We start from the raw sequence: 16,389 nt of genomic DNA on the forward strand, positions 1-16,389 counted from the left end.
AAAATAAAAATTATCTGTAATCTCATGACCCAGAAAAAAAAATCAATGTTGACATTTGTGTACTTATATATGTGTATATTTTGTATGTATGTATATTTATTTTATAATTTTTTCATGTTATTAGATAGTCTACAAAACCATGATTTTTTAATGGCTTTATAGTAGTATATAATTTGGATGTCACATAATTTATTTAATCATTTTCCTGTTGGACAAGTTTAGGTTAAGATGTTTTTAAATATAATATTTTGGTAATAGATAAATGATAGAAATTCATTTTTATCTAAGGAGTCTTTATTCTTTAATGGGGGAAGAAATTGTACTATGATCACTAAGATGACAAAAAGAAAGAGAATTTATAGCTGCTTGAGAGGCCCATGAGGATAGAGTGTCAGAATTGTAGCTTTGCATGGCCAAAACCTAGATTTTATCAGTATCCTCAAGAATCAATGTAAGTCAAAATGCTAATTTATCTATTTATAATTAGAAATTTTTACTGCTATGTAAGTTGAAATATTTGTATAAGTTTTCTTGGAGTCCCATATTATCAGAAAATTGCTTGGTAAATATATATTGGGGTGAACCCTAATTTAAAAGTCAGACCAACTTCAGGAAGCTGTTCTTTGATGGTTTAGTGTTAGCAGTCTGCAGACGTGATTTACTGCACTGTACTTCAGTGTGATATGTCAGCCTCTTGAACAGTACAGTAAGTAAGAAAATCCCCAGTGAAATTCATTATTGTGTTAAATATAAGGATGTAAGAGATGTTGGCACAGAGTTCATTATATTATTCAGGACTTTCTTTATGAAAATGCTCAGGAGATTATTTCTGGCCTTATTATTAGGAATAGTTGTGTGCTTGGTTTAGTTTATGGTCAGTGTGTGAGTTAAGTAGCTTTTCCGGCTGGCTGCTATTGTGTTTACAGCCAAATGTTTTGCCCACCTCTACCAAGTATACTTAATAAAGTATAGATTTTTATTAGCTCTATTTTATGTTTTATGCTTATTTTTTCTTTTCTTTTTTTAAAAATCATTATCTGTATAAATTACCATCTATTTGAGGAGGTTCCCCAGATCTTTTTCACTCATTAGGAAATCTCTCTCCTGAGCTTCAGACATAAATATCCTGGTCAAACCACCACATTATTACTTCTTTCTCCCACATCCCCTAAATCCAGTCACCTAGACTTGTTGATTCTACTTTGATTCTCACGTTCATTCACTTTCCTCCATATTCATTGGTGTTGCCCTCATATAAGCCACCATTATCTCTTTTATTACTAGAAAAGCCTGTAATGAAACTTCCTGCTTTTGTTTTCTTCTCCTCCACTATGTTCTCCACATTGTAGCCAGAGTTATCTTTTTTAAAACAAAACTCAGACCACATGACTAGTGCTTTACAATGTTTTAATCACTGCCCTGACTCAGAAGGATAAAGTCTCAACTCCATAACATGGTTTACAAGGCCTTACTGAGTACCTCGCCAGCTTTATCTCTTGCCTGTTCCCCGTCCCATGCTCAAGGCATCATTTTTGTTTTTCCAGTTCCTGAAACGTATTATGATCCCCCTCTCCACCATGATTTTGTACAACATCCCCTGGCCACTTTACTCCCTTTCTCATCCTGTTCCTTCCTCCTCCTTTTTTTCAAACTCATCTTTCAGTTCTCAGCATCGATGGCAATTTCTCTTAGATTTCCTGACCATTTGAATTAGCTACCCCTTATATATAATTTCAAACCAACCCCTTATATATAATTTCAAACCATCCTATACAATATACTCTCACTAGACTGTAAACTCTGAAATGAAGAGAACTGTCTTGACCTTTTTTTTTTGGTGAGGAAGATTGGCCCTGAGCTGACATCTGTTGCCAGTCTTCCTCTTTTTGCTGAGGAAGATTGGCCCTGAGCTAACATCCATGCCCATCCTCCTCTACTTTGCATATGGGATGCTGCCACAGCATGGCTTGATGAGTGGTGCGTAGGTCCGCGCCCGGGATCTGGGCCTGTGAACCCCCGGCCGCCGAAGCAGAGCGTGTGAACTTTACTACCACGCCATGGGGCCAGCCCTTGTCTTGGTCATTTTTTAATCCCCAGCATCTAGCACATGAGTACTTACTATCTGTTCTGAGCGCTTTGCATGATCTCATTTGATTGTCACGGCCACTCTGTAAAGTCTCTATTATTTGTATTCTCGTTTTATAGAAGAAGAAATAGACCCAGAAATATTTAAATAACTCTCCTAAAGGCGTACTGTAAGTGGCCAAGCTGAGAAGAATTGAACTCAAGCAGTTGATTCCAGAGCCTGAACGCTTAACCACTGTTGACTCCCTTCTAAGCAAATGAATGATCAAACATGTTTTAATTTGTTATCTTGATGTTTTATCTTTGTGTGCTGCCTTAAATCTTATAAAATAAAATGGGGTAGAAATAAGTCAGACTATAGAAAGTTGAAAGATAGACTGGTACATTCAGCAGATACTAAGTTCTGACAGTGTACCACATTTACTACGTTTTCTAGCAAGTTTACAGTGTTCTTCCCTAAAATACATATGTTAGAAGGGTATAAAACCCTTTTTCTTGGACAGTTGATAGAAACTGTCAGATTCCTACTAATCAGCTCCCCTTTTTCTACATAGTGAATAAACCATCTGTCTTACGGTAATGGCGACAGTATGGTTGATATTAGTGGCAGAACTTTAGGAGTCACCCTGGCTTCTCAGTGAAATTTGAGAGATACCTTAATCTTATCAGCCGAACACTTGCAAACTGTCTCCTCATGTAGAGTCCTACTATTGTAGCTAATCTTCTTCATTATATGCTGATTTTTACTGGCTTCAATTTTAGAGGGTGACTTAATTTTCAATTCTGAAGACCTGCCTTATTTGAAACATACAGCTCTTTCCCTCCACATGTACTGACTATATTTAAATATTGATTAACTTTTAGTAGATTTGAGTAATTGTTTTAGCCTCTTACTAGACTTTATATATGATTAATTTTTTATTCCCTTTATACACAGGTTCATGAAAGAAGTGTCCAGTCAGACTTCCTACTAATTATCTTGAAGGAAATTTTACAGAAACGCTCTGATCTACACTTGATTCTAATGAGTGCCACTGTAGACAGTGAAAAGTTTTCTATGTATTTCACACACTGCCCTATTCTCAGAATTTCAGGAAGAAGTTATCCTGTTGAGGTAAATTTTCTTTATAATGCGTATGTAAACATAAACTACATTCTCACCAGGGAGTTTCCCAGAAGACAGGTCCTTATAGTCTGAGCCCAGAACTATTCCTAGGATATTGCAGGGCAAGAGAGGACCTGGAGATGGCCTTGGGAATCAGATGGTTGGTGCTGCCTTGACTGAGGGTAGATGGACTGGAAGGGAGGATTCTGCTGAAAGTCATACCTGAGAAGTAGAGAACATAAAACACATTTCCCTAGCAAAACCATTATATCCAGATCGAGGGTAGCTGCCTGGCAAAAAGGAACTCCTTTCTCACCCACCCTTCAAATTTAGGGTTGTCTTGGAAAACTTTTTTTCTGCCTATTCTATTGTTAATGTTTGCCCTTTTGGTTCAGCTGATAAAGACTGCCCTTTTAATTGGTTTTCACATATAAAAAATATACACTACAATGTAATTTGTCCTGAGACTTCTAGGGACAGACCCATCTCTATCAACTAAGGTTGTTTTTTTTTTTTTTTTTGACGGGGGTGGTTTGTGAGGAAGACCAGCCCTGAGCTAACATCCGATACCAATCCTCCTCTTTTTTGCTGAGGAAGTCTGGCCCTGGGCTAACATCCGTGCCCATCTTCCTCTACTTTATGTGGGACGCTGCCACAGCGTGGCTTGCCAAGCAGTGTGTCAGTGCACACCCGGGATGCGAACTGGCGAACCCTGGGCCGCCACAGCAGAGCGCGTGCACTTAACCACTTGCGCCACCGGGCCGGCCCCATCAACTAAGTTTTTTATTCCCAAAAAATGCAGAAAAAAGCTTTTTTCATAATATTCTAAATTAGCATTTGCTGATATTCAAAAGGACAATCCCCTTGTTCTCTTTAAAATATTTACTGAAATGAATTTGAGTTCACCATTTATATGCTTTAATCTATGCAGGTTTTTCATCTTGAAGATATAATAGAAGAAACAGGCTTTGTCCTGGAGAAAGACTCAGAATATTGTCAGAAATTTCTGGAGGAGGAAGAAGAAATAACCATTAACATTACAAGCAAGGCAGGGGGAATAAAAAAGTATCAGGTAAAAAGAAAACATTTTTAAAGACAGCTGATAATGATATCCAGGGCATAACCTGCCATGAGAGTTTTAAAATCATATGTTTGCCACAGTGAATTCGAGCATAATTTGGTAGAAGAGGAATAGAACGGATTATGAGCATGTTTTAAAGGTCATTTCTTTTATAGACTGTAGTCTTTGGTTTATGATATTTTGTCTCCTTACACTATTCTGGGCCATATAGATACACACAAAAAATCAAGGACCATATAAGTAAGAAGCAACTTTTATTGTTTCATAGCAGTGATCAGTTACTGAAGAGTAAATTTGTAATGATTTTCTCTACTTTATCTCAACACCTTAGGTGGTCAGGATGGGGCAGGCCCAAAATCTAGATCCTTGCCATTGGTTTTCTTAGCAGCCTCTGTCCTGGCGTGAGCCAACCTTAGCTCTATAGTGAAGCTGTCCAGGGCAAGTACAGTTCTTCCTAGAGAATGTTTCAATGACATGTTTTTAGAAATATCGCAAAAGCTATATTATTCTGCATTTTAGCCAGTGGTACTATATCCGGTATTTTCATTGTATCCACAGTATTTCATGCATGTATCCAGTCCACTGGAAGCACCAAGTTAGTTACTTTATCTTTTAATTAAGCAGTTAAACCAAGAAAGCAAAAACTAAAATCTTTCCCTAAAACTCCAGAGATAGAAATTAGAAACTAAAGAAAGACTTCAGAAAATTAAAAGTATTTCAAAAGAGATGATTGGAACTCAGCAACTAAAGTAGAATCTAGAAGGAATGAGGCAGGCATAAACTATTTATTAAAGTTATTATGACCTCTCTTGGCCTCGCCTCTTTTCACTTGCCACAGAACAATGCATACATTGTTTTCTTCACTTCTTGTTTAATATGTACATGCCAAGGTAAAAAGTTTTGCAATAGTTAAGGGGGCTGGATAAAATTAAATTATAGAAGAGAGATGAAATTTTACAATAACTTTTTACACTGTAACAAATTGTACTCTTACTATATTTTAACAAAATAATAATCGTGACAATGAGAAAAATATAGATTTGAATGAATGTAAATACCTCCTTTTTTCTTTCTTTGTCTTATAAAAATACTTAATATTTTTGTTCCCCTTTTTCTGATTGTGTTTCTTTTAGGAATTCATCCCAGTTCAGGCTGGAGCAAGTGCTGACTTAAATCCATATTACCAAAAGTACAGCAGCCGCACTCAGCATGCTGTTCTCCACATGAATCCTCATAAAATCAACCTGGAGCTCATCTTGGAACTTCTTACATATTTGGGTATATATCTATTTCTAATGTGTCTCCTTTTCTTTTGAGAAAACTTTTCTACTAACTGGAGATTTTTTATTAATATCTTATGTGCTGTTCCTTATCTTTTTTTTATTTTGAATATTTATCGCTTTAAAAATTTCAGACAGAAGCCCCCAATTCAGAAATGTTGAAGGAGCAGTACTGATCTTTTTACCAGGCCTTGCTCATATTCAACAATTGTATGATCTTCTATCAACTGACAGAAGATTTTTTTCTGAACGGTAACTGTAAATCTTCATTATATTCCTGGTAGTTTTAAAATAGAAAAATGTTTTTGTACATTAAAACTTTTGATCATAGTTTTCAAAGTCTTTTCACCTTTAGTTAAAATTGTCCGTGGTGAAGCAAGTTTATTTTTTAACATTTCTATTATAGCATTTTATCTACTAAAAATTTTAGGTACCATTTCTGCATTTGTTCTATTTTCTTAATAAGATTAAGCAGAGGGAATGCTATGGATAAGAATAAGATGGTGACTCCCCTACCCAACCCACTGGGTGATGTAAAAACCCCAGCAAGGTTGCAGTTTATAATCTGTACATGTTGAATTGGCTGTTTACCATATCCGTTTTGATACAGTTTATTACTACTGTCTTGGTTATCACTTCAACATCAGAACATATTTAAAAAATTCTTTAGACCCTATATTCCATATAATTCATTCATATTAAACTTTTTCTTTTTGATGAGTATATATGGGGTTTCATTGTACCATTCTCAGAGCTTTTGTGTGTTTAAAATTTTTCCTAATAAAAAATTTAAAAGTTACTTCCTATTTGCAAATAAATTTTGTTATTCTTTGCAGTGTCTTCTAAAGAGAAACTCTTGCTAAGAACTATGATTTTAACTTTCAGATATAAAGTGATAGCTCTGCATTCTATTCTTTCAACTCAGGATCAAGCTGCAGCATTCACACTTCCTCCACCAGGAGTCAGGAAGGTAAATTCAGCACAGCAAATTTATATGTGATCCATCTGAGAATATTTTATGAAAGTGTTATGACTTTTTATCATGAAAGACACTTATTAAGTGCCTTACAGTGCATGGCAGACTCCAGATGCTCTGCAGCTTAACATAATCAGAAGTGAATCCAATATTAAAATTCAAGTATTTGACTATTTATATTATATGTTATTAAAAGGACAAGGCTTTTTAGGGGAGTGATAATTGAAAAATATGGCATGGATGTTGCTTGTGAAAAGAAAAATCAGTACTTTTCCCCCAAGAAGGCATCATGAAGGATGTTGGGTGTCAGGAGCTATTTGAATCCTAGGAGGATTCTTTGTTGTTCTCTAGGCTATTCATCCCTGATGATTTTTGTAATACACAGACCATCAGGTTAGGAAACAATCTCAGTATTTTCATTGTCTTCTCTATTCAGGATTTTGAATGAAGAGACACTTGGCAAAGAGAGTTTCTCAGATCTTGAACCCTCTCTCAGAAGGGGAAAGAAGAGCACAATGTAGGAACTGTGGGGAACACCGAGCACCCAGAAAGAGCCTGGACTATAATGCAGGAGACCTGGGTTCTCGTCCCTATGCTGCTGCCATGTTTGTGGCCTTTGGCAACCCACTCACTTTCTCATCTTTAAAAGGAATTAGATTAAACTGATGGTTTTCTAACTGTGCTCTGAGAACTCCAGGGGTTCTGAGGCTGTGCTCTGATCTGTAACATTTGGGCTTCTCTGTCAGATTTTGTTTGAAGAAAAGAGTTCAGCTCTTAACAAAAAAATCTGAAAGCTACTGAGGTAGAAGGATTGCATAGGTCCCATCTAAGTCTGACTAATCTGGGTTCTGTTTCCTAGGATAAATGAATAAGAAAAGGAAGCATTCAATACTGAAATACAGAGTTCAGTACAAATAGTGAAATACAGTACATATTGAATTTGACCTAGAATTTTCTGAATGTTTTACCTGTAAGGACTCAACAGAAAAAAATGTGGAAGATTGCACTATTCATCCATCACCATTAAGAATTTTAGAGCTAGAAAGGGGCCTAAGAAATCATCTATTTCTACCTCCTAATTTACAGCTGAGGTAACTGAAGTCCAGAGAGGTAAAATGACTTGCCTAAGACCACAAAGCTGTAAGTAGCAGAGCCAGGGCAGCAACCCGGTTCTTATTGATGTATTGTTTTTTTCCTAATTAATTGTGAAGAGTTTTGCTGAGGTGTCTCCATTCTCTGACCCAATTTCCCGTTCTATTTATGTCATTTTGAAGATGACTGACGAGAATTAGGTGAATGGTATTTTTGTTGGAATAAAAATCTGGAACTTAAGCAAACTGAGGTGATGAAACTAATTAGAGCAAATTAAAATTACTTGATAATAGTAAATAGATTGTGAATTTTTGTAAATAAAGTTGAAACTCACTTTTTAAAATCCATAGGCTCGAACTCTAAAGGAGTTTAAACGATGGCACATTGCTGAAAGTTGTTACCCAAATGTTTTGGCTTTTTGTTTATTTTCAGATTGTTTTAGCAACAAATATTGCAGAGACGGGTATCACTATTCCAGACGTTGTATTTGTAATTGATACTGGAAGAACAAAAGAAAATAAGTAAGTTTGAATTTCCCAAATCAAAACATTTGGAACCTGAAAAGGGTTTGGGGCTCTTGAATTTTTAGGAGAAGTCACAGATCATATAGAGAAAATCCCAAATGTCCTAATTCTGCCCAAACCAAAAGCCTCAGAGAACTTGTAGGAAACTTTAAAATGTCTGAGAATAAATGTCAAATTTTATGTCATGGGTTTTCCCATAAATAATGCCAGCATGCACTGCTACTTTTAGAAAAGTGCTCCCTGAGAAAATTTTCAGAACATAAGTTTTTGTAAATTTGTTTGTAAAATAGATTGTTTTACCAAAGCATTATTGGTGGGATTATAAAAAAGAGCATGGGTTTTACAATCAGTTGGGTTTAAATCTCTGTGTAATCTTGAGCAAGTAAAATAACCATCAGTTATAATCATCAGCTTCCTCTTATATAAATGGGAAAAATGAAAATTTCATAATTGGAAGTGCCTAGTACAGTAATTAGCATGTAACAGGTAACCTTAACTGAATCTTCAAGAAAAAGATTACTACTTCGTAAATGTTTTAATGTTTATATTGCATAAATAGGGGAGACTGCCTTAGTAGTCTGTTGTAATCTATACACTGTCCCTAATATTGGGAAACTTGAACAATATTTGGAAATGAGTATGACTATCCAGTACAAAATAAACCCTTGATTTTTTTAATTGTATCTTTAGAGAAAGTGTTTTCAGGGTTTAACCGTATCTTGTGAAAGGTATTGTTGTAATGTTCACAGTGGCATTTCTCAAACTCAAAGAATTCTTGTTGCATAATTAATAGGCATTCCACTTAAATCAAAAAGGTTCCATGGTCAGATTAATTTGGGAAAGGGTAAGTTAAACAGGTTTTTTTCTCGTGCCAGAGCTTTTAATTTGGTAGTATGAGATTTAGTATGCAGTGTTTGCTAAATTATTTAAATATGAAACACGATTTGGGAAATATTGGTCCACAATGATAATGGACTTTTTTTTTTTTTGATGAGGAAGATTTGACCTGAGTTAACACCCCTTGCCAGTCCTCCTCTCTTGCTTGAGGAAGATTAGCCCTGAGCTAACATCTGTGCCAGTCTTCCTCTATTTTGTATGTGGGACACCGCCACAGCATGGCTGGTAAGTGGAGTAGGTCTGTGCCTGGAATCTGAACCCATGAACCCAGGCCACTGAAGCAGAGCACGCAGAAAGTGAACTACTTGGCCATGGGGCCAGGCCCGGTAATAGACTTTTTTTAGCCTATCTTAAACTTAATTTTAAGAGTCAGATATTTCCAGCTTTTTAAGATTTTGATTTAAGTCAATTAGCTACATTTCTCTCCTAAAACATAGGTACCATGAAAGCAGTCAGATGAGTTCTTTGGTGGAGACCTTTGTCAGTAAAGCAAGTGCTCTACAGCGCCAAGGGAGAGCTGGGCGGGTCAGAGATGGCTTCTGCTTCCGACTGTACACAAGAGAAAGGTATGGCCAGCACTAGAATTGAAAAACACATGAATCAAGACAGTGTGGCATTTCTGGTAATATGTAAGTATTTAGTATTATTTGATTTTATTTTTCAGATTTGAAGGCTTTATGGACTATTCTGTCCCTGAAATCTTACGAGTGCCTTTGGAGGAATTATGTCTTCATATTATGGTAATCTCAAAGGAACTCAGATGAATTTTTTGTTCTTCACCCCTTTCTAGAATAACAAATGAAGACCTAAACTTTTCTTACCTTGTGTTGCTCTAGATTTTCAAGTATTTTATTTACTCTTCTTTAATAAATGCTCCCTCCTCCCATCTTTTTATAAGTAAACCCACTGTGCTTTAATTCTGCCATAGGCACTCATACTTTATAGGTTAAAATACAGTACCATAACCCAGATCAGTAGTTATCAACTGGGGGACATATTGCTCAGATATTGCTCACCAGGGGACAATTGGCAATGTCTAGAGACATTTTTGGTTGTCAGAACTGGGGTGAGAGGGAGGCCATGCTATGGGCATCTAGTGGATAGAGGCCACAGGTGCTGCTAAATATTCTGCAGGGCACAGCATGGTACCCTAAAACAAAGAATTATCTGGCCAAAATAACAATAGTGCTGAGTTTGGGAAACTCTGACTAGACCAAGGGCTTCCTAGTCTGAAGGATCTATAATATCTTTCAGTTCTTAGATTTTTGACTCTATAAATGAAGAAACTAAAAATAGGACTGGAAGATCTCATCCTCATGCCCACCCCTTTCTCTGTCTCTCCCCCTCCCTCCCCCTCCCTCCCCCTCCCCCTCCCCTCTGTCCCTCTCTCTCCCCCTCCCTCTCTCCCCCTCTCCCTCCCTCCCTCTCCCCCTCTCCCCCCTCCCTCTCCCCCTCTCCCTCCCTCCCTCTCCCCCTCTCCCCCGTCCCTCCCTCTCCCCCTCCCTCCCCCTCCCTCTCCCTCCCTCTCTCTCCCTCTTCCCCCTCCCTCTCCCCCTCTCCCTCCCCCCCCTCCCCTTCTCTCTCCCTCTCTCTCTCTCTCTCTCACACACACACTCTCCCAATTATAAGAAAAAGAATAGGACAGCGTTACTCAGACACGTATCCTCTTTGTTCAGAATTTTACTTAACTCAATTTAGTTCCAATTTGACCATCTCTTTGGGTAGTGTTAATTCTTTCTGATCACATACCAATTTATCACTCTTTTTCAACCTGCAGAAATGCAATCTTGGTTCTCCTGAAGATTTCCTCTCCAAAGCCTTAGATCCTCCTCAGCTTCAAGTAATCAGCAATGCTATGCATTTACTCCGAAAAATTGGAGCTTGTGAACTAAATGAGCCTAAACTGACTCCATTGGGCCAACACCTTGCAGCTTTGCCTGTGAATGTCAAGATTGGCAAGATGCTTATTTTTGGTGCCATATTTGGCTGCCTTGACCCAGTGGTAAGAAAAACAACGCTGCTGCTTCTCCACTTTAAATATCATTTTGGCTGGGAAATTATTAAGTTTGGAAACGATTAAAAAAATTTTTTTTAACTAAATAGAATGTACTAACATTGCAATCCAAGAGGTCTGACTGCTTGATGAGAATTTTTGAATATTTAACTTTTTATATTTATGTACAAGAAAATATATTCATCCATTTATGTAAGTGTACCGTAGGTACTATTTTGTAAGTGGGTTTGGTTTGTCTAGACTTTTGCTATCAAACATCCCACTTGAAATATTTAATTGAATACGTAGTAGATGATTCTTAGGAAGCTTTGAACCCCATAGGCTTTCATAAGTAGAATCAAAAACTTCCTTCTTCCCCTTTTTCTGGGTTCTCTCTCTGAGGCAGCAATTACCAGCAGTTCTGTTTTCTCAGATTACCTCAGAATTAACAAATGTGTATCTCTGTCTGAATTGCTGGGTTCATACACCCGCTGTGCCATTCCAACTTTCCAACTTTATCAAGCTGTGGCCTTTTCTGGGACTACAAATCAAGGCTGTTTAAAAACAGAACAGAGAGAGTGTGACTTACTGTAGTCTCTTTTTCTCTAGAATTAGAAATAGATACCAAATGGTGCTGAGTCCAAAAAATAACCTCGGCCATGATAGTTGATTTAACAAGCTGCAACAACAACAAATGGGTGGTTATGTAGTCTAAGTTATTTACGTATTTAAAGAGCATTGCACCTAATGGAAATTCAGTAGGCTGGGAGTCAAGGTATCTGAGCTATGATTCTAGTATTGCTTTTGTGTGACAGACTATAAATCATTTACACAAATGTTCAGTTTTGTTATCTCTGATTCTGGTGATATTACCTCTTTATCTCACAAAGGTGGTATAAAAGTGATATATTTTTAAAATTCCATAAAATGAAAATATGTTACCTATTGTAGAACATGATAAATGTATTGAAAAGAAGAAACATGCAACTTAAAAGTGGGATTGTTTTATGATTTGCTTTCTTTTACGAATCAGCTTTCAATGTATACCTCTTGACTGATAAATTGTTTGGTTATTTATGGATAGGCAACACTAGCTGCAGTTATGACAGAGAAGTCTCCTTTTACCACACCAATTGGTCGAAAAGATGAAGCAGATCTTGCAAAATCAACTTTGGCTGTGGCGGATTCAGACCACCTGACCATCTACAATGCATATCTAGGGTAAAGAAATAATCCGGGTGTAATGACCTGAGGTTTACTTCTTAAAAGATTTATCTTTGACTTTCATTAAAAAGATACAAATAAGATTTAAATTTATTTTTAGTTACTTCGTCTGTCAAGGTATAAGATTCATATTTTTATAATCCTTTCTAAAATTTAAGAACAGTATACTTTGTACTATTATATGTATGTTACCTCGTATTTGAAGTTAATAATTTACTGTTATACATAAACAGAAAAAATACCTGTATTGCAGTTGAAATTCTTATATACAATTGGTAGATCCTAAAACAAGCAAGACCTCTCCTCTTTTTAAATTTTTTATTTATTTATTTTTTTCCCCAAAGCCCCAGTAGATAGTTGTACGTCATAGTTGCACATCCTTCTAGTTGCTGTATGTGGGATGCAGTCTCAGCATGGCCGGAGAAGCGGTGCGTCGGTGCGCGCCCGGGATCCGAACCCAGGCCGCCAGCAGTGGAGCACGCGCACTTAACCGCTAAGCCACAGGGCCGGCCCCCTCTCCTCTTTTCAAATGATTATAATTTAATTAAAGCTTACTTTGGTTAGTGGCTCTGAAAAAGAGAGTTTGAAAAGAAAACATGTTGAACTTCAATCATCTTATTTATGTAGATGGAAGAGAGCGCGACAAGAAGGAGGCTATCGTTCTGAAATAGCATATTGTCGGAGGAACTTTCTTAATAGAACATCACTGTTAACCCTAGAGGTAAGTCTTAATACGGCTGTCTAATTCAGTGTCATGTAGTTGACTAATGGGTTTATTTTGGAAAAAGAAATGCCTAGGATAGTGCTTGACACATAGTAAGTGTTTAATAAACATTTGCTGAATTAATAAATTTGTAGTTTTTGGTTTTTGGTTTTGTTGTGTCTCCCAACAGGTAACCTGTATGTATTATATAGTGATGTAAAATAGTATTTAATAATCATAATGTATTCAGGAAATGATAAAAAAGAAAAAGAGGCAACATGATTTCTTAGAAATAACACTAGCTTGGGAATTAGGATAGTTGTCTATACAACAGCTCAGCTTGGGAAAGTTAATTAACCTAACTCTCAGTTTCTCATAAAAAAAAAAAAGGAATGGAATGGGGATAATCTACAGTTCTTCTCAACTCTGAAAATCAGTTGTTATTTTTCTTTAATTATTATGGAAAATTTCAAACATATGTAAAAGTAGACAGAATAGTATGATGAACCCCTGGTACCCATTTCCCACTTCCATAATTATCAACGTGGTCAATCTTGATTTATACTTCCCTTATTCCACACTCTGCCCTCTACATTATTTTTGAAGCAAATCCCAGGCATCAGATTGTTATGTATCTCTCAATAGGACTCTTTTTTTCTTTAACATTATCACACCTTAGAAAAATAATAATAATTCCTTAATATCATCAAATGTACAGTATTTAAATATCCCTGATTATCTCACCTTTTTATAGCTAGTTCAAATCATGATCCAAACAAGGTCCACACATTTAATTTGGTTGATATCTCTTCAGTCTCTTAATTTAGAGTTACCCCTCTCTCTTACTTTTTTCCTATTTGCTGTTTTTTGAAGAAACCAGGTAACTTGTCCTATACAGTTTCCTGCATTCTGGATACGTCTGGTTGTATGCCTGTGGTATTGTTTAGCACGTTCTTCTGTGACCTATATTTACCATAGATGTTTAATCTGATTCAAGTTTTCATTTCTTTCTTTTTTGGAGTTGTCTCCCTTTTGGTAGTGTTAACATTTATTAGTGGGGTCAGCCAGATTTATCCATTGTAGAATTCCCCATTGGCTTTTCATGTAATGGTTTTAGCAGCCATTAATAACACTGAGACTTGGGGCCGGCCCTGTGGCTTAGCCGTTAAGTGCGTGCGCTCCGCTACTGGCGGCCCGGGTTCATATCCCGGGCGTGCACCGACGCACCGCTTCTCTGGCCATGCTGAAGCCGCATCCCACATACAGCAACTAGAAGGATGTGCAACTACGACGTACAACTATTTACTGGGGCTTTGGGGAAAAAAAAAAAAAAGGAGGAGGATTGGCAATAGATGTTAGCTCAGAGCTGGTCTTCCTCAGCAAAAAGAGGAGGGTTAGCATGGATGTTAGCTCAGGGCTGATCTTCCTCACAAAAAAAAAAAACACTGAGACCCATTGCTTCATTGGGGTTGCAAAATGGTGATATTCTAATTCTACTTGTTAGCTAGAGTTCTTTCATAAAGAAGACTTTTCCCTTATCACTTATCAATATTTGGATATCCTGAGGTACAGTTTTTACAAGAAAATGAGGATGGAGCCAGCCCTGATGGCCTAGTGGTTAAATTTCAGCACTGTCACCACTTCGGTGACCAGGGTTTGTTTCCTGGTCGAAGAACCACACCACTTGTCTGTCGGTAGCTATGCTGTGGTGGTGGCTCACATAGAAGAACTAGAAGGACTTACAACTAGGATATACAACCATGCACTGGGGTTTTGGGGAGGAAAAAAAAAAGAGAAAGATTGACAACAGATGTTAGCTCAGGGCAAATCTTTCCCTGCAAAAAGAAAAGAAAGAAAATTAGGATAAATGCTTGATTCTTTCCTTTTACTTAGCAGTTTTCATAATGAGTTGATTCCCAAGCATCTCCAAAGGTAATCAATGAATGTTGTTTTTGTAAACATCATTATGAACTTAGTGACTTAAGTATATTTGATGTGTTGCAGTCCTCTGTGGATGTTCATTTTCTGATACTCACAGTGACCCCTTTGGCTACTGAGAGCCCCTGCATGCTTTCCCCTGACTCCTTTTCATGTAACCTCAGCAGTCTTTGATAGCTTCCTTGTTTTGGGTTTGACAATATGTTCAGGCTTATCTTGTGCATTTTATACTCCAGGCTGGAATCAGTCATTTTTCCTAAGAGCCCTGATTCCTTTTAAATGACATTCTTGTATATTTTCCTATATATTAGCCAGCTACTTAGTTTCACTGTGGGATGATAGTTATGAAAAGGCATCCTGGGCATCCTACCCTGTGGCTGATTGTGACTAGGTTTATAAATCTGCTCTTAGAAGGAAAACCTGATGACTTTGCCCATCACTCAGGTTTTGACTGATGTTCAGGATCAGAATTATTTCTGGGAGGAGAGAGAGTAGAATTGTAGTTAAAATGTAAAGTGATCATGAAAAGCAGGCCACCTCCACACTTATCTTTTTGTTCTTGTTGCATGGGAAATGGTATTTACTACAGATATGCTATAAAAGTATTCAGAAAATAAACTTACTGTATCTGTCACAGAATTCCCCTATTCTGCACTCATATTTTAAAAGGTTGAAAAATATTTTATTCCCATATAATTTGACCCATTATTTTTTGTGATTTAAAATAACTGCTTTGATGACAGCAGGGACTTCTCTAAGTGGAATGAACTTTCTCCTTCTTGAAGCAGATAAAGGGATAAATTGAAGAAACAGCAGCCTCTGTGCCAACTGAATGGAATTCAAGATGTGGAGAGCTAATCAACACTCCTTTGTCTCCACTCCACTTCCTCCCAACCTCCAAGTTGCCTCCCACCCCTTCCTTCTATGAGCCTTTTCTTCACCTTCCCTGGGCTGGAAGGTTTTCCATCTCTTGACCAACCCTGTGTGTTATAGCAGCTGTCTGTTTGGTCTTTCCTTCCCTGGAATCAAAGTCCCTTAGGCCCCAAACCAGACACCTAAAGGAAATCCTAAATGTAAACGTCACCTTTTAATCACTTGTATCCTGTTTACTTTGAAAAATGCTCATCCTTCCAGTAGTATTTTAGCTGATTGGCACTACTAAAGGTAGAAAAAGATTTTAGGCAATGATTTTAGATGAAATGAAGTTGCCATTAATAAACTTTGTCAGAGTTCTTTAGGAAATTAAGGTGAGATTCCCAGAGACAAATAAAGACGGTACTTGAAGTCTAGGATCAAGATTCCTCTATAATTCTTCCTCAATATTGTTCTCTATGGGACTGTCTTCTGAGTAAAACGTCGAAAGGAGAGCTACTATTGAAGTAAATATACTGAGTGAAAATGTCTTCGGGCATATTTTTATTGCTCTCACATTTTACACATTCTTATGTTTTATGACATCTAAAGTCTTGGGGTAGCAGAAACAGATGCCTA

At 37.1% G+C, this 16,389-nt stretch overlaps 1 protein-coding gene across 2 annotated transcripts in view; it reads left to right on the top strand.

Moving 5' to 3' along the window:
• The window catches only part of DHX29 (DExH-box helicase 29), a 48,468-nt gene that overhangs the window by 26,450 nt on the left and 5,629 nt on the right, over positions 1 to 16,389 (top strand). For both annotated transcript variants that reach the window (XM_058564068.1, XM_058564069.1), the window contains 11 exons: positions 3,023 to 3,199; positions 4,122 to 4,262; positions 5,405 to 5,549; positions 5,686 to 5,803; positions 6,437 to 6,521; positions 8,052 to 8,140; positions 9,478 to 9,606; positions 9,705 to 9,780; positions 10,818 to 11,042; positions 12,118 to 12,254; positions 12,885 to 12,978. In XM_058564068.1, coding sequence (XP_058420051.1) covers positions 3,023 to 3,199; positions 4,122 to 4,262; positions 5,405 to 5,549; positions 5,686 to 5,803; positions 6,437 to 6,521; positions 8,052 to 8,140; positions 9,478 to 9,606; positions 9,705 to 9,780; positions 10,818 to 11,042; positions 12,118 to 12,254; positions 12,885 to 12,978 — 1,416 coding nt within the window. The remainder of the gene's footprint in view (positions 1 to 3,022; positions 3,200 to 4,121; positions 4,263 to 5,404; positions 5,550 to 5,685; positions 5,804 to 6,436; positions 6,522 to 8,051; positions 8,141 to 9,477; positions 9,607 to 9,704; positions 9,781 to 10,817; positions 11,043 to 12,117; positions 12,255 to 12,884; positions 12,979 to 16,389) is intronic.

Source organism: Diceros bicornis, chromosome 20, assembly GCF_020826845.1.
Source record: "Diceros bicornis minor isolate mBicDic1 chromosome 20, mDicBic1.mat.cur, whole genome shotgun sequence".
Taxonomy (NCBI): Eukaryota; Metazoa; Chordata; class Mammalia; order Perissodactyla; family Rhinocerotidae; genus Diceros; species Diceros bicornis.